The following is a 19,832-nucleotide window of genomic DNA, read 5'->3' on the forward strand; positions in this document are numbered from 1 at the left end:
ATCTCTGGCTGCTGCCAGGGGAAGAGCTAGGGCTGGCTGACCATCAGGGGTCTGACCCCGCACCATACAAGCTGGGGAGTGCAGGGCTGGGGAGCACACCTTTACAGCCGGCAGCACTGGGGCCTGCTGAGGCTCCGAGCTTCCCTGGGTTGTGCTGACATCCTGACACCCCTCGTTCCCTCCATCCCAAAGGAGCTTGGAACAGGATGACAAGCTTTAAGTGAACGTGAGTGTAACACACGTAGCCCTCTCTCTTCGGGTGTATCAGAGAAGCAGCCTCCGTTTCCAACATCCACACCATGGGTTATCCACTCCATGCCAGGACTGGTGACCCCAGATTTTCTCCTGGGGCAGCCCCTCAGAGGGCACATGGGGGTAGCGTGGGTGTAAGCAGCTGCACAGGACGGCTGGCGTAAGTTGGGCATGAGCAGAGAGATGGCGGTGACAGGGCAAAGCCCGGAGCAGAGCGCAGGTCAGAAAACCTTCCTGGTGGGGAGCAGTGCTGGGACGCCCGGCATCACCAGTTTGGTGATGCAGGGGCAGGGCAGCCCAGTTTTAATGCACGTCCATGGCCCATTAGCTAACCTTACATCGCAGTAAGTTACATCTCACCAGCCTGGAGATGCAGGAGAGCAAGTCCTGTTTGAAGTGCAGTGTCTGCTCTTGGTTTCAGACGGAAACCAGTCTGACCAGCTGGAACCCAGTTTCAGGTTACACCCTGCCTCATCTCTCCCTGACTTAGTGGGCAATGATCTCACCCCCAGCACTCCCCAGGCAGGATTGCTCTCTCCAGTTAACCCTACCTGCTGCATTCACCTGTTCGTGCTGCGCCCCCCGCCCAGCCCTCCCCAAACCGCGGCACTGTGGCTGCAGCAACACCTGCAGATGAAAGGGTGGGAGATAGCAGGCATGGGAACGGCACCTTCCTCCTCGGCAGGTCGTTGCTTCTCAGACACCACTCCCAAGCCAGATAAGACAAACAATTCCCTTTTATTGCAACTTGCATTATCAGAGTGAATGCACAAAAAGTAAATCAAGATGGTAAGTTTATTGCATAGGCTGTGGGAAAATCGGAGCGATGGAAGAAATGATACGAGACAGACCGTGAAAAGCCATGGAGGAATCTGACCTGCCCCAGGGACACCGGGGCAGATGGCTGTGAGCACGAGCCCTGCTGTGACAGGGAGAAGCGTGCAGTCAGATCGCCACCAGTCTGTGGGCAGCAGTTTCTTCCCCTCCAGCCCAGGCACTGGCACAACTCAGCACTTCTCCCAGAGCTGCACATGGGAGATGAGCCATTCCCCGAGCCATCAACAGAGCCTTCCAGAGCCACTCTGCCCTCAGCCCTGAAAGGGTCCAAGCATTTAAACTAAAATCTGTACATAGATTTGTGCTTTGTTACACACACGCACGCACGCACGCACCCCATTTCCTCTCTCTTCACAGCAGTTTTCCAGGAACAGTAGGCACAGGGGGCTCAGGGACTGGTGCCAACCCCATGCCTGGCAGGGCGTACCAGGCACTACAGAAACAGCAGTTTCAGCCCACAGCTGAAGCCAGAGGCACAACCAGAGGCACAAGCCTGGATGCTGCAGATGTAGCCGTACAGAGCTGGGGGGCATCCTGCTACATCAGCCTACGGGGAGCACGCAGGACCTCAGCGAGGTGGGGATGTCACTTGCTGCCACGGGGCCAGGGATGAGCTCTGGACCTCCCAGGGCTGGGCTCATCTTGCACCGGGAGGGACAGGCCAGCAGGAAGGAGGATGTTAGCTGGCCTGCTCCTGATGACAGCGACTCAGGTCAGCAGCTGTGTGAGGAGAGGGCAGTAAAACCAAAATAGCAGCACAAGCTTCCTGGAGGGAGCAGCAGCCACCGGCACTGCTCGGTGGCACAGCCAGGACCACGCAGATGGCCTCAGTACCTCCAGGGAACCCTCTGGTTCCTTCACTGCACTTCTCCCCAAAATCCTCTCCTTCCCTACCTCCCTCAAGGATGCTTCCCAAACACCAGGCAGTGCTTTCCCACGAGGTTTCTGGGCAGCCCCTTTGGGAGCACAAGGTTTGCCATGGTCACCACTGGCTGGCACCACGGCAGCAACGGGGGGAGCTGGGTCCTTCTGTCCTCCCCTCACCATCAGCAGGAAAGTCAGGACATTCCCTTTCATTTTATGTGAGAATAAATAGATATTGTGTCAGAGTGCTCAGGGTCAGGCTGAACACTGGAAAAGCAACCAGGGCAACTCAGGGAGAGAAAATGGTGGACACATACTGTATGCAGGTGGCTGTAACGTGACAGCCAGGCAGAAAAAAAAATCTAGGTGCGCTTTTTGTTAAAAAGCAAAGCCTAGTGATTAAAACAGGTATTTCTGTTTCCTTCCATCATGAGAACAGGAACCACCGGACAGTGTCGCAGAGCTCTCAGAACAGGTCCAGCCAGTTACCCGAAGCACACAGTCCCCACGAGGCTCACCGTGACCAGGAGGACTGCGGGAAGGCAGGGCCACCTTGCAAAGTGGGGAAAGGGCAGAAACTATGAGGCTGGGTGGAAGGAAGCGGCACTGCAAACACAAAATTGCTGGCTCTGGTGAGCTTGCACCATTCACCAATATGAATGCTACACAGATGCAATCTCAGGGTCCTTCAGTAAGTAGAGCTGACTTGTGCTCCAGGTTTGAGAAGGAAGAAAGTTGTCATTCAGAGTTTTCACTGGATTGTTTGAGGTTAGGAAGGGATAGACATCAGAGAGCATCAAAATGCTCCCGGGTCCTCAGTCCAGAGCAGCCATTTAGCCAGGACAATCACAACCACTATTACTGCCAAATCATGGCTAGATCTTGGCCTCATGCTACAAATGTCTTTAAGAAAAAAAAAAGCCCTTCAGGCACAGGCCCCTGTCTAAAAACAAAACTCCATAAGTTCTTGGGAATGTCCCAATGCGCGGCTGGAGAGAGAGAGGCTGTAGGTCAGACTGGTTTGGTGGCACCGTTGTAAAACAGATGCTCCGTGTCCTCTGTGGTGGAGAGGGTGGAGTTGGTAGCGGTGGTCGGCTGACGGCGACGGCTGTTCTTCCTCCTGTTCTTCAGGAAGAAGTAGCCGATGATCACCAGGACCACCATGATGCAGATGCCGAGGAGCACAGCAATCACCACCTCAAAGGCACCTGCAGGGGATACACGAACGCGTTAGGAGGGCTGCTCCATGAGCTCTGGCACAGCATGGGCGGTCAGGAAGGAGCAAGCACAAAAGCTGCTGCAGAAGTCGTTATGGCAAAAAGGAGGAGGGGTGGGCTGGCAACCAAGGGGTCACTTCAAAACTGGGTGAAGAAGGAAGAGAACCACATGGCATAAGGGTACGGTCAAGGTACAGGCATCATCTCTCTCATGTCACGGCTCCCATCATTTCTCAGATGCACCACGCCCTCTAAAGGCTATTCGGTGACTTCGGCAGACTCGTCCATGTATAAACACCAAACGCTTCTCTAATGCTGACCTTTCTTCATACATCAGTGGGGTGGTCGCAGAGAAGCACCCCCTGGTTGGAATAAAGCCATGGGAGCAAGCTGTGGTGGATGGTCTGGGTCTGTGGGGAAAGAGCTTGTAGCAGTGCTGTGAGCACAGCAGTCAGCAGTCTTACAACTGACCAAACTCCTACGTTATTGATGGACATGATGGCAAACATGATGCATTTGAGAGCTGGGGTGAATGTGAGAGTTAAATCACCCTCTAGGTTTGAAGAACAGAAGGGTATAATTCCAGTTTTCTACTAAAGAAAGAGGTCTTGCAGCCCTGTGGTGAAAAAGGACACCAAGCTTAATGTGTTGTTATTTGAAGAACTTGTAGTTCAATGGCTTTGGTGTTCTTTACAATTGTAGAGGGGAGGTATAGGGTCATGAGATGTCCCCACAATCAAGCACCAGACATTATTCACGTAACCACTTGGGCTTCTTTTTTTTTTTTTTTTTTTCAGAAGCTAGCAGTTCTTCTGTAAATGTGGCCATTAGGAAGAATTTTCCTTGTCATTTTTGATGTTGAACGTTCATGCATGTTGATAAAAAGGAAATCAGGAGCCTTTGCTATGAGCTACCGAGTCACAGATGAAGGAAAAATTAGCCCAGAGACACACAGTCCATAGAATAATCTCTCTGGCCACTGCTGGTGTCCCACAAGTCCCACATTGCTCCCTCAACCCCTCGGAAGGGGCATGGGGAATAGGAAAGAAGTTTATTATTTCCAAGGAAAGGCACTTTTTTTTTTCAGGACAGGGTGAAAGCAACAAACAAGCTCTGTATGAAGAACTGTTACTCACTTAACATAGAACTGTGGGGCTCAAATGATTCCCATCTCCGGCCAATGGCATCTGCTTCTGAATTGAGAGCAGAAACAGGAAAAAAGTTTTACAAAGAAAGGTGGGAACAAGGGCTAAGACAGGTTTCTGAGGAGTGCATTCCCGGTACTGTGAAGTGACTACATGCATACACCACCCTTCCTGACAGCCCTGGTCCTGAGCTCTCAGGGCAGACCTGTGAGGCACACTCTAGCTGAGGCTGTCACTTCACAAAAGCAGCAACATTGCCTCCTAGCAGATGCAGTTTGTCAGAATTCCTCCCATGTCTGCTGTTGGTCTCCACAGCAACACCTACAGGGCACTACAGTGTGAAAGTTTTTCCTCTTGTTTGTTTAAAACTTCTGCCTCATATGTGTCATTGAGAATTTTCTTCATTTCTCCCCTCCCTCTTGTGGAGAGCTGGAGCCAAGCTAGAAAATTATATTGTTTTTAGAGAGGCCATACCATGTCTCTGTCTGGTTTTGTCATGCTCCTCTGAACATTTTTAAACATCAGCACCCAAAACGTCTTTTCAGCTCTGGGAAGTGACAGACTGCACTCTAGAAGAGTGCTGTAGACATGCACTGTTCCCCGCAAGTACTCCGTACATTGCAGGACACTGTGGGGCATGGCCAGGGGTTGAGAACAGAACTGCTTTGTCTGAAGGCTCCCAAGGCACTGCCTCTTTGTCACCACAGAACTTAATCTTGAGGGATTTTCCAAGATTGATCAGTAAAACTCCAGCCCTCACTATGTCTGCTTACTTGTGATGCCTGAACACGATTTCATGCACTCTCCCTCTTCTTCAAAGTTGTTCTTGTTGCCACCACAGCCCCCATAGGTGAAGCGGTCGCATTTCTCGGAGAATGGGTTATAGTACCAGCGGGGGATGCTCTCTGTGCACAGACCAGTGTCGGGCAAGTCCACACAGTGATCTGGCAAAGCAAGGGAGAGATGCTCTAGCCCAAGCAGCACATTCCCAGAGCTGCAACATCTGCTCATGGCAGAAGAGCACAAGCACTGCGGCAGAGGGCATCCATGGTGAGACCTGTGGCTCTCGGGTTCTCCCTGCCCAGTTGGCAGATGCTCAAATTGGCATTGCCACGGTGAGCTGCCACTACAAAACTGAAGAGAAAGGCAGAAGCTGGCAGATGTCAGCCTAGGTGCTCCGTACATACCCTGCTTTCGTGTAACGTTGATTTTCTGCAGTCTATTGAACTCACGAGCATCTGCAAGAGAAACATTTTGTGTTAGAACTTCTCTCACCAGTTGAATACAAAAAAATAAAAAATAAAGAAAAGCTTCCATCCACATAGACATGGGCAGACAGGGCTTTCCTGAATATTTATTTACTATTACAAGCCAAGGAAAGAGAGATGTAACCTGAGGTTCTCAGATATCTCAGTGCTATGAAAGGAACATGGGAAAATAAAACGTAACAACTAGAAACTATTCCCAATGTCAGTTCCACAAATACAGAGGAGAAACTAAGAAAAGCAAAGGCTGCTTTCTTAGGTTTTTCCATCACGAAAAATGGGGAAACTTTTCTCACTCCAGATTTTTGAAAAGTATGAAAGAGCATTAGTGCAGGAAATGAGAGGTCAAGAGAAATGAATCATATGCTTGCAGCCTAGAAAGGTAACAAAATACACACAGATAGGGAAGAGATTATGGGAACACTGTGAGAAGAAGGAGGGAGGAAGAAGGGATTAGAAATTTCAGCAGCTTGCCACTGTGCATTTATATTAGCTTAATGTGAGGATGTTGAGGGGACTGAGACGCTGGACAAATTGGGAGAAATAACGGTTTATTTTTCCATCTCCAAAGACGAGGAGAGCAGGTAAGGTCATTCAGAGATAAAACATTGGAAGAGGAGAGAACAGGCTCTCAAGTCTCACAGGCAGGCACAGAGAAGAGAGTGGAAGGAACATCCCAGCAGGAAAAGCAGCTGTAGCAGTCAGCAGCAACCAGGGAGATGGCAGAACCTGCAAATATGACAATACTGCAGAAGAGTTCATGCAGGGTCAGGAGTAAGAATACAGGGCAACGGAAAGCATTGAGTCAACAGACGCAACTTATATTGTGCTCATCCCTGTGCATATACTAAGTATTCTAACCCAGAATTTGAAGAACTTACATTGTTCACAATACACCTCGTCTGATCCATCAGCACAGTCTGGAGTTTCGTCACACTCCAGATAGGCATCAATGCAGCAGCCATCCTTGCATCTGAAGGAGGGGGCCTGACAGTTCCCATTGCATACTGCATCAGAAACAGTTCAGATAGTTCATTAAAATTCATTCTTTCTCCCTGCCACATAGATGCTTTATGAAGGACTTAAAAGCTGGTGATAGGGCTGGCAAAGCTCTCTCTTCAGTGCCACTCTACTCAAAAAAAAGAAAAAAAATGCAACTTCTTGTTTATAAGGCAAGCACTCCTCTGGGAACAGCCTTGCTTCCTCTCAAAAAAAAAAAAGCTCACGGAAGGTGGAAGCAAGACAGGTTAATGCTCCAGACACCATGGGGACATGGTGACAAAAGACCCAGAAAAGGCTGAAGTACTCAATGCCTTCTTTGCCTCCGTCTTTACTGGGAGGGTCTGCCTGCAGGCTTCCCAGTCCCTGGCTTAAGGGCAGAGACTGGGGCAGTGAAACCACTGAAAGCTTGTGAGTAATATAGAATGGGGGTAGCAGGAGACACAATGGCATGCAGGGAGAGCAGGGTAGGTGGGAGAAGGCTTTCAGCTTTGCTCATGAAGTGCAAAGGAAAATGCCAAGACAAAGCAGCAAACTAAAAGTCCCACACCTGAGACAGAACAACCCCATGCAAGAGCACCAGTCCGACACCAAGAAGAGAGAAAGAAGTCCTGCAGAAGAGGCGCTGGGGGTCAGGATGGACGTGCTGGATGTGTCAGCAGAGAGCTCTTGTGGCAAGGATGGCCAACTGCACGCTGGGCTGGGAGAGCTGGTGGAGACAAGTGGTCGTTCCCCTCTGCCCCAGAGGTGGTCCCAGCTGGTCAGTGCTGTGCCCAGGTCTGAGCTCCCCAGTCACAAAAGACACTGGCATACCGGAGGGAAGCCGTAGAGACTCAGGAAGAGGTTGGAGCACATGACCTAGCATGAAGTTATGGAAAAGACAGAGACAGACTCTTTTTGGAGGTGCATAGTAATAGGATGAGCGGCAACAGACACAAGTTACAACAGGGAAAACTGATTCCATAGAAGGGAAAAAAAATATGAGGGTTGTCCAGAGAGAGCATAAAATCTCCTTCCTCAGAGATACCCAAAACTGGCCTGGACACAGTCCTGAGCAACCTTACATGACTCAGAGCTGGCCCTGCTTTGAGTAGTGGGTTGGACCAGGTGACCTCTAGAGGTAATTTCCAACCTGAATTCTCCTATGATGTGAAAGTGAAAGGCTTGGTAGAGAAATTAGTCTCCAACACCTCACTTCCACACTGACTGCTAATCAAAAAGCCACAGGAATGGATATGAGACACTAAGCCTGAGCTTAGGGCAGGATTACACAGGGGTGAAGGAGGCTTACCTGGCATTTGTCGCCCACCAACAGAACCTGAAGAGATAAGTGGGAAAATAAAATAAATTTACTACCACATCACTTTGTCAGCTTAAGATCAGCTTTATATTGCCTCCATGTTTCACCTAAGAAATGTACCTTTTCTAGAACAGAGACCTGTAGCAGTGTGGGATGCAAATACTGAATTTAGGCTTAAGGTGTGGCACAAGGTTTTGGTGAGGGTTTCTGCAGCCAGAGACACACCAGGTACACCTGGTCCTGAAGAGGTTGAGCCAGAATGAGCCAGCTCTTGCCACCGCCTGTCCTGTCTGGTTACACCAAGCCTGTGGTGACGCTTGATGCTGACTGAGTGGAGCTGACCTGGCACTGAGCAGGGGAGCAGAGCTCCAGGAACTGGGTTAGACACATCAGAACTGCAGGACTCCTCATCCGTAACTAGCCAGGTCTTCTCAGCTCTACTGCTAGCTGCCAGCCAAGAAGCTGCAGTACCTGCCCACAAGGACATCCCAGTCCTGTGAGAATGAGGGGGTCGATTTTTGAAGCAGACTCACCCTTAACATTCTTGCAGGCGAGTTCACATTCCTCTTCCTGTAAGTAGTTATTCTTGTTGGCCTTGCATCCGCCAAAAATGAACTCTTCACACTGCTGAAGGGCTGGGTTGTAAAACCAGCGTGGAAAAGAGCCGCGACACCAACCCACCTTCTTTGGAGTCAAGCAATGCTCTATCGAGAAAGAGCACAGAAGGCTCTGGTTAGCTTGCTTGACATCCACACCAAGGAGAAAATCTTTCAAAGGAAAGTTTGTTAACGGTGTAGACATTTGTCTGAAAGATTTACATAACACTGAGTGGTATGCAGAAGGCAAGTAGGGAATCACATTATATGTTTACTTATATGAGAGGCAGGCTTTTATATATACTTACATGAGAGGCCACAAAATTAAATTAGAAGGTGCCACATTCATAAAAGCACACAGCACAGAGTTTATCTGTGAAACTCCTTGCTTCAGGATGCTACTGCTATGCAAAGACTCGTCCACGGATATTTAACACAAAAACATCCTCTTTCGCTTAAAAAGACTGTAAATTCCTCACATAGCTGTAAATAGCTGTAAATTCCTTGTAGCCAAGCATACTAGGGATTTACCAATAGCATGTCATGTCCTAGCTACTGTCAAGTATCAAACTCTGGATGCTGTTGGATGCGGTGTACTGGATTTCTGACAGACTTTTAGAGTGACCTGATATGCCTGTTCTTATATTTTTATGGTACCTGAGGTAGAAGAAGAAATTCTAGTCAACCATTTGTCCAAGAATGCTTTGCCCCTAATGTAGTTGTCATACTGAACGTTTTGGAGCGACTCTGAATGTCACGCAGACAACTCCACCTAACTTGTGGCTTAAGGGAATTAGGCCCTTCACAACAAAACTGTGGAGTCAACAAGGCCTTTTGGGTTCTCCTCTCTTACACCCTTGACGGACTCCAGGCTCCAGCCACTCTGGTGTTACCCAGTAGAGGGAGCAATGTCATACAGAGAAGAACAGATATTGCAGGGCACCTCTTCTGCAGAGGATGAGAAAAACCTAAAATAGACCACTGTGAATGCAGAGACTTTCTACTGTTTGTCAGATCCAGGCTTTTACTGGGAAAAGCTGACATGCAAGCCTGGTCTGTTGGCTGTGCTCTTTTCCCATCTACCCCCTGAGAAGAGCACTGGTAATGCCAGAACATCACCCAGGCTTGGGGACTCCAGCTGTATGTTTGTGGGCTCAGGCTCACCTTCAGTTTGCTCAGCATTCAGCACCACGATGGTGATGTTGGTGAAGTCTCTCTGCTGGGCGGTGTCTGTGACGGTAAGCTGGAAGACGTAAGTGCCCACCTGTAGGTTGGAGATTTCTACTTGGTCTTCTTCCTGCTTCTGAGAATGCAAAAGAAAGGCTAATGGAGAAGAGGCACACGTAATGAGGGCATGAGCGAAGCCATGCAAGACCCATGCTGCATTAGGAAGAAAGAAGCTTGGCTGGAAACCCTCAAGCAGAATTTTGGCATTAAAAATGTCTCAGTGCTGTACAGTGCCCCTGAAATCCACGGGCTGGATTCGGACTGCTGGTACCCAGCTGGAGTAGCAGAGTGAAAGAGTACCAGAAGAACATTAGAATGTTCATATCTGGGGATGTTGTGAAGGCATGTGGGAAAGCAAAAGACTTTGGAGAGGCCTAAAATATCTGCAGCTTTTATTTTACTTCTTTAAAAATGAAAATTGTCATGAAAAATTTATATAGCACATAGGAAATATGCTAGGTATATTTAAGAAATATATACCCTTTCATTTTGAATATGGAAAGTATATTTAGTTTCAGGAATGGAATAGAGTGCATATTTCTTTGCCTGCTAAGAGGTTTCTAAAGGAGAAGAACTTATTTTGTCAGAAAATAAAGTTTTGTTTTTATAGACACAAACTTTTTCTCAAAGTTTGTTGACAATGCTGGGCCTCAATTTCTATGCTGTTTCTGCCTTTTTAGTTACGTTTCAAGACAGTGTTGCCAAATAACATCTTAAGGTAGTTTAAACACTGAAAACACATTAGCTTAATACTAAAGGCCAGTGGTAAATTTGTCCTGGACCTTGCAGCCAGTATTACGCAGGAGATCCCATGGCCAAAGAGCAAAGGCAGACTTGTTCATCAAGAAGAGCATTTTGAAACGTAGCAGTTGTGATACCTTTAGGCATTGCTCTAAAATACTCACATATTTCTTAATTGTCTTCACATATTTCCTACTCTTCCATAGTAGGTAAGAGGAGTAAAGATAAAGATGACTCTTTTTGTTTTGGTTTAGATAGTTATTGTTTTTTGTTTTGTTTTATTTGGGGATGGTGGGGGGAAAGTTGCTTTGGTTGTGCTAGCGGAAAGAAAGAAAGAAGGAGAGCAGCATTTCCAGATTTCCATAGCCCCCTCAGCACCCTAGAGCTAGATATTGCTAGTCTTCAAAACCAGCTGTAGGCCTGGTACACTCCTTTGCTAATTCACCCAGAACGTGCCACATGAGCTTCATAAAAGCTCCAAGGCTTTCTAGAGTATTTTGCAGAAGTTTAACAGCAACCATTTGCTCTTCAAGAGCCACAAGTCACATTTAACATCTACAAGACAGTGTTCACACTCCAGAGATCTTGGAGCTTGTCAGGAGACATGGTTTCTGCTCCAGATCAGCTAAACGTGGAGAGCCCAGCCTGGAGCAGACCGCAGGTGACACTGACCAAGCTGCTTCCTTCATGCATCTCCCTACCTTCATCTCCACAGAGGGGTCACCGAGGATCTGTTTCCATTCATAGCTGACAATCCCACGGTCGTCTGTGCTCTCTGCGCCTCTCAGCATCACTGGCTCCCCGGGCTGTACCCGCATGTCCCTGCCAATGCGGGCTATCGGAGGACGGTCATCTGTGGAAGAAGTGCAGAGCAAGGCTCGGGTAAGAGGCTGAAGGGTCCAGTCCTTGTCTCCATCATGGGAAAGGGGGGACTCTCCCGGGGTAAATCAATACAGACATCATCCACTAAAAGGAAAAACACTTTTAAACAGCTGCACTTCTTGCAGCCTGAGCAAGCAACTGGCGATCAATACCGTTACTGCTGCCCTCTGTAATTTAACAATTCCACAACCCACTCTGTCAGTGCCTTTGAGCTGTTTCTGCCCACAGGAGTCACTGGAGGAGGGTGTCCCTGTGGCTACAGCCACCGTGCTTCTAACAGCTGGACCACATCCTCGCAAAACAGCACGGAGCAATCTCCACCCTGCCGCTTCGGGAGATGACCTGATGTGGGTGTTCAAGAATGTGGGACGGACTCTCATCATTCCTACCACCAGCTGTAAGCACTGTGTTGTGTACTTAACTGTGCAAGGTGGGGTTTGGGTGGAAAACAGCCCTCCTCCACCTCATCTTACACCCTGACACGCGCACCTTGGAAAATGCACACAAATGCCATTCACGCTGTTATTATTTTTGTGCCATCACAAGGATTAGCTTACTAGCAGCCTCCACAGTCCATTAAGCACTTTTCCAGGCTGTGCACTTAAGAGAGGAAAACTGATCTCTGCCCATACCAGCCAGATCAGACTACGCAGAGACACCGCAGAGACACCGTAAGCCTGACTCATTATCTCCTTTGTCCTGAATGTCTCCTGTGTACATCCAGCCATAAAACTCCACCTGGTAGTGCCCGTACCAAGTCCAAGACACAATGTTCAAGTTCAGCCTGAGCCTTTTGGAATGGCATCAATTTTCATTTTTAATCTAGCTATGTCGCTCTACAATTTTGATACAATTGGGACTGAAGAAAAGTGCCCAAAGCCCTTGGAAAACTATTCCTCCAGCTAATTACTTTCATTGTTACAGACCTGCTCCTAATTTCCCATGTAAATGTTTCAGGATTCATGTCCCAGCTGTTGCCTCTTGCGAGAGCCTACTGAAGGGACCTGGAGTATAAGGCATACATACAAACAAAACTGACATTTGAAACAACCTACATGTAAGTTCTTTCATCTATAACTTAAGAAAATATAGAGGGTTTTGCAACATGTATTCCAGGTCAGACTGGCCACATGTCCACCCAGAACCTTCTATTTTCCATATCTTCAGATACCAAAACGAAGTGAAGATGATTAGTCCCATTCTGGTTTTACAAAGGCTGCTGCCACCAGAAAGTCACACATGAAATCAACCTTCCCGTTTTTCACCTCCAAGCACTGTGCTCAGCCTTTTCAAATGCAGAATTGCTGAGGGTATTTACCTACCAGCCCTCCCAAGCTCCATCTGCAGCCTGGTCCCCAGCCACCCTGTCACCAGGCTGGAGGGACTGTGGTTTTGGTGTGTGAGAACAGCTCGGTCACTTATAGCTCGTGCAGCTGCAGGGTTTCTGGTTAACTTTATCACGCTGGTCTGCTCTCCGCAGACTGTCACCGGCTTTATCTTTCAGCCCATCTTCTCATGGAAGTATTGGGTGGGATGACCCAATGAGGCTTTGACAAGCAACCACCAAAACAGGCAGAGAGGGCTGAAAGAGGCCGGAAAGATGACATCTGCATCAGAGGCAGAGGTGCCCACCCCGATGTCCTTTGGCCTTTGGGTGAGACATCGCTGCCTGCTGCTCCCTCCCCAGGGCTGCATGCCAAAGTGATTGATCCTGCCTCCACCAGGCACAGAGGCTGCTGGAAGACTCCGAGCTGGGCTGGGCAAGCCTGGCGCCTCTTGGTTTGAGCAGGGCCGGTAGAATGAATAAATGGAGCTTCACTTTATTTTCAAGAGATCTTACCAAGGGCCACAGGAGCATCCATAGCCAAAAGCAGACTGCAGCTGGCAATTCTTCCCAAACTAAACAGGGGAAAACAGCCACACACCAGTACGAGCTCTGGGAAGGGGACACGTTCCTGCCATTCCTGCCAGGCAAACACCACGAGCCTGAGCTGGAGAAACGCCATCTGCTTCTTGCCACCCTCCTGCCAGGGTAAGCCCAATAGGTGGGGGCAGTAACACAAGGGAAAGACCAGTTCTTCAGCACCACAAAGGCTGGTTGTTAACTTACAACAAGATCTTACTCCAGATCATATATTTCCTTGACATTTTAAAGTATGCACACTGTAATAAATAAATAAATGCATACATACATAGATAAAAGACAAGCCAAACATTTTACCACAGATCAACTTAGTTGCTTTGGCTCGTGGATTGCCGAGTGAAGTAAAAGGTCTGTTCTGAGTAATGGGCCAGCTACCTCTCCAGACTCCATCTCTGACAAGCAAAACTGCCAAGCCTGTTCACCCCCAGAAAACCAGAGGATTTGCTTGTGTGCAGTGACTGCAAAGGAGGACCTTTCACTAGGAACACAGGATTTCTTTTTCAGATGACTCTCTTTTCTCCTTAGGACCTCTGAAAGCTCAGCAGCTTTGAAGCACTTTCATTACACTGACTATGTAAAGCCTTCAGCAGGCATTTTCCACCTGAGCTTCATAACCAAGTGCTTACTAACACAGGGTAAATACCAACAAGCTGATCTGGGAAGGGAGATTCTCCGTTCAGTTCTTTTTGCTCTGAAAGGTAGTCTGAAAATAAAGTTTCCTTTGCTATAATGCTCTTTGGTCTCTGGAAAGTTTCCGTAGAAGTCCATAATTAGTAGGGAGATTAAAGCTTTATGATGCTGTTGTGCTCTTTACTGTTGGAGCACCAGCTCCTGGGGTCACATCATCAAGCAACAACTTCAGCTTCCAATCAGAAAATAGATAGGAAAAGGATTATTTTTTAATGATCCCGGAGAAAAACTTAATAGGATAAATCCAAAATGCTTAAAAACAAAATCCCAAATTTAAATGACCCATAATATATTCAGGCTGCAAGTCCCGTGTTTTGCTTTTTAAAAAATTTTTAGATCTTACACAGTGAATAAGTTTCAAGGCTTATACAGTGAATGGTTTGTCTGGCTTCACCAATGCATAAATCCAAACCAAAGCTGACAGGGGAACATAAATATAAAAGATACTGAATTCCCACAAGGGTTGTAAAAGTAAGCATGAGGTGGGGAGGGAGACCCCAGCAGGGACCCCGCTGCCAGCGGAATCAGGTGCCCGCGAAATCCTGCAGGAGAAAGCAAAGCTCACAGATAGAAGGCTTCTCTTTTGGAGCTTACATACCAGCTGCTGCCCTCAAGACACAAATTCACAGAAAACCAGATTTGCTTCATTCCAGGGCTCAGGGAGATAACACCCTGAGTACTTGAGACTGTAAAGCAATACTTAAAATACTGCAGAATGTGCTGAGATTGCTTGTGTATTGTCACCTACTGCCTGCTTGTGTCCCCAGCAGCAGCTCAGAAGCAAGATGAGCAGTGCTAGTGCTGGGGACACGGAGGCACCTCGCTGAGGACAAAAGCCACCGCTCAAAGCCATGAGGCAAGTCAGCAACAGAGGCGGGAACAGAAACGAGGCCACCCAAATTCCAGGCTGGTGTCCAGGCATGAGACACAAAACCTCGGAGGTTTCGAGGTGCCAGCTGAGCCTGAGCAAGATGGCAGGGCAGTAGTGCTGCTCCCCTGCCAGCACTGAATCCCTGCTCTGCCCTGTGTGCCAAGGCTGCCATGCGAAAGCAAACAGCTCGCAGCTTGGGGTCATGCAAATCTCACCCACCTGCACTAGGAAACTGCACAATAACAGGCAAGGCAATGAAGGATGTTGTCGTGCTGTTAATTTGCCTGAGGAGGGGGGAAAAGAGAAGGGCAACAGAACAGTTGCTTGGAAAAAGAGAAATGCGGACTCTTTCTGCAGGGATTTGTCCTGGCTGGGCAGTAAATCTGGTCACAATAAAGCCATAAAGTTTTTCTATAACTCACGCAAGGCAAAGCAGCTCTCAGGATTAGTTTCTAGAGGCTTGTGCAATGGTTTGCAGGAGAAGCACATAGCAGGTCAGCTTAACCTCTCTGCAGCCACGCAGCAGGGAGCTGGACTGGTCTCCAAGGGCCCACCACCGGTCTCTGCATGGGCGATGTTGTCACCGACCCTGCCGTTCCCCCTCTCCCCTGTGCTGGGCACCTGAGGATGGTGGCTGGACCAAACCCTCAGAGGCAGACGTTGGCCTGGGGAGCTCTCCATTCTGAGTGTGTCACCAAAGCTGTAACCTGCAAAGCTCCATCCACGGTTAGGTGGGAGCGGGCGCCTCCTGCACCCCCCATTTTCCTCCGCGCTCCCAGTCTCCCCCCCACAAGCCCGTCTCCCACTCAAATTCAAGGAGAGTGTCACCGAGCGTTTCACAACCACCGCAAGGGGTTCAGTTCATGAAACGGACAAAGGTTCAGGGAGGTTATTTTCCAGTTTCACGCCCAGAACTGGTTTGCCCAGACCAGAATAAGCTCATGGTTACCTAAACAAAAATGGGCTCCATTATTACCGACAAAGTGCACGGTGAGCCTGCCCCTCCCGAATGAGCCAGGCAGAAAACTCGCAGCAAAGTTCAGTCTGGGAAGCGATTTAAGGGGACAGTGCCTTTTAACGATGCCAGCAGAGGCTTTGGGCTGTACAGGAGCTGGAGCAGGCAAGAGGCAGAACCAAACTGCCATCACCATCTTATCCTGGACTCAGAAGCTCTTGTTCTCCAGAATACTGAAAACATACTTGGATGATGTGCAGACGCTACATTGCAGCTGTGTTCTCTGTTACCAGTACCTTTAGAATTTTTCTGAAGTCATAAAAACCCAGGAGTGGCTGGAGTGGGGTAGGTCAGGGGTGCCCCTGTCCCAGTGCTCAGTTTCCAGTGGTCTCTCTGTGCATGCTCAAGGAAGAGCAAGATCAGGGCAAGGATACGCGATGCTTCCCCCATAATACTCTCCCAGCTTTCAGCTGCTGCCATCAGGGTCAGGAAACACTCCAAAATTAAATCTGTCTATTCAGCAGTCCCCAGGTGTGCTCTTTCTTTCAAGAATTATCTAGTCTCCTCTTGAACATATATCAACCTCTTAATTCAACAGGCCTTCTCCCAGTGAGTCTTGGGATACGTGGCTTTTTTCTTTAATGTCACCCAGTGGGGCTTCTAAACTGCATAAATATATATTTCACTATTCATTAGGAAAACATGCTTTTAATCCTCATTTTTGCAGACTGTCTGGAGCATACCCTGGAGGCTTTGAGGACACCTGACAGCAGGTAAAGGAAAGGGACTATAAAGCAGTGCATAAGCTTCCTGCCATCCTTTGGAGCCCAGCCTCGGGGGGGGGGGTGACGACAACCCAGGCTCCAGAAGAGCTTTCCATTTTCACAGAGATGCAGCACAACAGTGAGTTGACAGCTTTGCCTGCAGCGCAAAATCAGGTCCAAGAATTTTTTTTTTTTTCTTTTTTTTTTGCCTAAAAACACATGGGAGGAAAGTCTGGTGTGCTGAAAACCGCTTCCTTACTCACCAGTTTCACCCTGCTTCTTCAGGCATCCTCAAAAAGTCCAGAAACTGAACCCATGCTGAACTTCCTTATTGCTGCTAGGCGCCCAGCAAGCGCCCAGGGGTGTGTTGACTTGGCCTCCTGCACCTGCACCTCCGTGTCCCCCCTCCCAGCAGCCACACTCCTCCACCTCCTCCTGGTCTGACCCCACTCCACTATCCCACACTGGGGGGGGGGGGGGGGGGGAAAGGGGGATTTGGGGTTGTTGTCTTTGTTGATTCTTTCTGGCTCTCAACCAAAATCAAGATCTGCATTCTCAACTGTCTACTCAGCTGCCCTGGGGAGGAGGGCTCAGCCAGGATAGCCTGATTTAGCCCCAGAAACGCATTTCCCAACAAAGCACAGCATGAACAGCCTGATGCAAACACACGGCAGCAAGCTCCCTGGTGTCTGTTGCCACAGCTGGAGCCCTGCCTGGCACCCTGCGTGCTCTGAGAGCAAACACGGGGTGTAGAAGGACCGAGCCCTTCCTACACCTGCAGCGGTGCCATGGCGCAAGCCCCACGTGAGCGAGGAGGGGCATGGCAGGCAGTGGTCCTAACAGAGCCTTTCTAGCATGTTTTCCCCCTCTCCATGCAGCCTTCCTGCTCCACCACAGCCATCCCAACCCCTCAGGAAGCAGCGTCAGGGCTGGCTCACGAGGCAGCACCTGCCTGTCGTTGGCTGGGATGCTCCGGCAGGCAGCTGGGTGCCAAACCTAGCCAGGGGAGCCAGCTCTGCCCAGCCACCCCGTCCTGCCATGGCCAGGGATAAGGCTGGAGCAGCAAACAACATCTCTCGAGGCAGCTCGGTGAACCGGGGAGGCCTCCCAGTGTCCTGCACGTAGGCCATGCTGGGCCCTGCGACCTGCTGCCGCGGGTCTGCAGCCTCCTTGTACAGCACACCGGTCTGCACTGGTGAAGGGCTGCGTTGCTCAACAGCACATTATATTTTAATCTAACCTTGTGAAATCAGGATGCACCGGGGATGATGCATTCCCCTTTCCTCCTACAGCAAAGCATGTAGGAGTTTGGACTCCTGGAGATGTGGCTTAGCTCCTCACTAACTGCAGCTCCCCTGGGAAGGGTTTTGAGCCCAGGACAAAGACATGGGATGACTACTGCAACAGGGAGCTAGAGATTCACCAGAAGGCCCTAAAATATGACTAGTGGGGACAAAGGAAAGGAGAATCGCCTCTGCCGTGACAAAAGCGGTCAGCCTCACAGGCTGGCACATCCCAGACTGCGCAGCTCACACGATGGGGCCTAAGCCCATGCACCAGCTGCTGCCCTTGGTATCTGCACAACTGCTCTTCCTTGCCCCCAGGGTTGGCTGGGAGGGGCCCAGAGGAGGATGTCCTGCACGGGGATCTCCTGGCAGCCCTGCCCATCCATCAACAGGTAATAAACTGGTTATGGTTGCCAAAACACGCAGTCAAGCCAGAGGCTTGTTCGGCTTCCTCCAAAACAAGGGAGAAAGGAGGCAGAAGAAGGAATTGGCATGTTTTTGGTGTTTCTGAACACACTGCATGTTTACGGAGACTGCAGAGCGTGTGGCAAGCGGCCAGCTACAGATTACTTTGTTTTCCACCAGGCCAGGTGCAAACTTTCCGAGCAGGGAAGCAGAGGCTGGAAAAGAGAAACCCACCTCCAGAGGGGGAGCTTTCTAACCAAAACCCACCCAGCAAAACCACACAAACCCCAACAAACCCCGCGGTACCAAGGCACCTTGCCGCCCCGGCAAGTAAGGAAAAGTAAGCGCCTTGCGTCCTGCCTCCAGCCCCTGAGCAATTAGCAGATTAATGTGGCCCTTTAAAAGGCGTCAATGTTTAGATTTTAGGGGATTTCACTTTCCAACATTAAAAGCCTGGGGGAAGGGAGAAGAAAAACAGCACTCTTTTTCTCTGTGTTGTCAAGTATCAAAAACACAGCCTTCATTCAGTAAACACACACTCCACCCGACTCAGATAGGTTAAAGAATGGCTCCTGCTCCATTTGCTAATAGGTAAATTGAGGCACTGATCAAAGTTAGGGAAAACCTCTGCCATGGACGGGCGTATAGAAACCTAAGCTTAACACCACTCTGTCCCAGCCATTTGGCAGCACAGCTGCACAACTGAGAGCTGGAAGAACTGAGGCCAGCAGCCCTCGGTGCTCACCCAACCCCAGTTTGCACAGATCCATTATGGGCACCTTACCATTAGATCCGTGCTTCTGCATTGCCTCGTAGGCACCATAGACGTCCTTCTTCAAGAAGTTGAGAAAGCCAGCCTTCCTCATAAACCTGCAGACGAAAGTATGCTCGTAGAGGCAGTTGAGGAGAAAGCAGCCTTGGATGTCGTCTTCCCCTGAGTTTGGGACCTGCTCCACGAGGGCCAGGTTACAAGCAGGGTCCTTACAGCAAGCCCTCATGCAGTCCCTGCCCCGATGGACCATGGGGGACGACAAGAAGGTGGCTCCATTCTGGACGGAGGCATCTGTGTCCAGCACCAAACCTGGCATCCCCACCGTAAAGTCCTCCAGGCAGGTTTCTCCAAAGGGTTTTGTCTCCTGCTCTTCACCAAAGACGACTGCCACTGCCACCAGCACCAGGCAGACCCTGAATCTGGACTGCGGACCCGGTCTCCTGCCGGCCATCCTGGCACCCTGGTCCTCACCGCCTTGAGACCCTCGTCCTTTCCTAAAGGGAGAGAAGACAGATGAAGGTAAGAGGGACGGTGCCCAAGTACATGCCACCTTTTGGACATGCTCCAGGTCCCCGCTCTCCCCATGGTGGCTGATGTGTCCCCCCACCCTGCAGCTCACCCCCAGGCACACGCTCTCAGCTCCCACCTGTGTGGTCTCAGGTGGGACCGATGCTAGGAGAAGGGTGTCTCCCTGCTCCCCCTGTGCCTTCACCCCTCAGGTGTGCCCTCGGCAGCGTCCAGTGGAGACAAAGGCACGGAAGGGGCAGGAAGTGAAAACCAACTCCCAGAGAGAGGGAAAAAAAAAATCAAGTCACTCCCCTCCTTGCTGCATTGCGTAAG

General features: G+C 49.6%; 1 protein-coding gene across 5 annotated transcripts; it reads right to left on the reverse strand.

Moving 5' to 3' along the window:
• Nucleotides 1-971: 971 nt before the first annotated feature.
• SPINT1 (serine peptidase inhibitor, Kunitz type 1) lies at nucleotides 972-19,802 on the reverse strand. Of its 5 annotated transcripts, XM_083838505.1 has the most exons (11): nucleotides 19,639-19,800; nucleotides 19,005-19,486; nucleotides 11,145-11,296; nucleotides 9,640-9,778; nucleotides 8,413-8,583; nucleotides 7,871-7,897; nucleotides 6,462-6,587; nucleotides 5,503-5,553; nucleotides 5,089-5,259; nucleotides 4,307-4,363; nucleotides 972-3,161 (listed from the first exon to the last, which is right to left on the reverse strand). In XM_083838505.1, exons 2-11 carry the CDS (start codon nucleotides 19,441-19,443, stop codon nucleotides 2,965-2,967), a joined length of 1,530 nt encoding a protein of 509 aa, XP_083694631.1. In that variant the 5' UTR covers nucleotides 19,444-19,486; nucleotides 19,639-19,800; the 3' UTR covers nucleotides 972-2,964. The 5 variants fall into 5 exon arrangements, with proteins under 5 accessions (XP_083694631.1, XP_083694632.1, XP_083694633.1 ...); XM_083838506.1 differs by lacking the exon at nucleotides 6,462-6,587 and having other exon boundaries at nucleotides 19,639-19,802; XM_083838507.1 differs by lacking the exon at nucleotides 5,089-5,259.
• Between the last annotated feature and the right edge of the window lie 30 nt (nucleotides 19,803-19,832).

Source organism: Anser anser, assembly GCF_964211835.1.
Source record: "Anser anser genome assembly, chromosome: 5".
Classification (NCBI taxonomy): Eukaryota; Metazoa; Chordata; class Aves; order Anseriformes; family Anatidae; genus Anser; species Anser anser.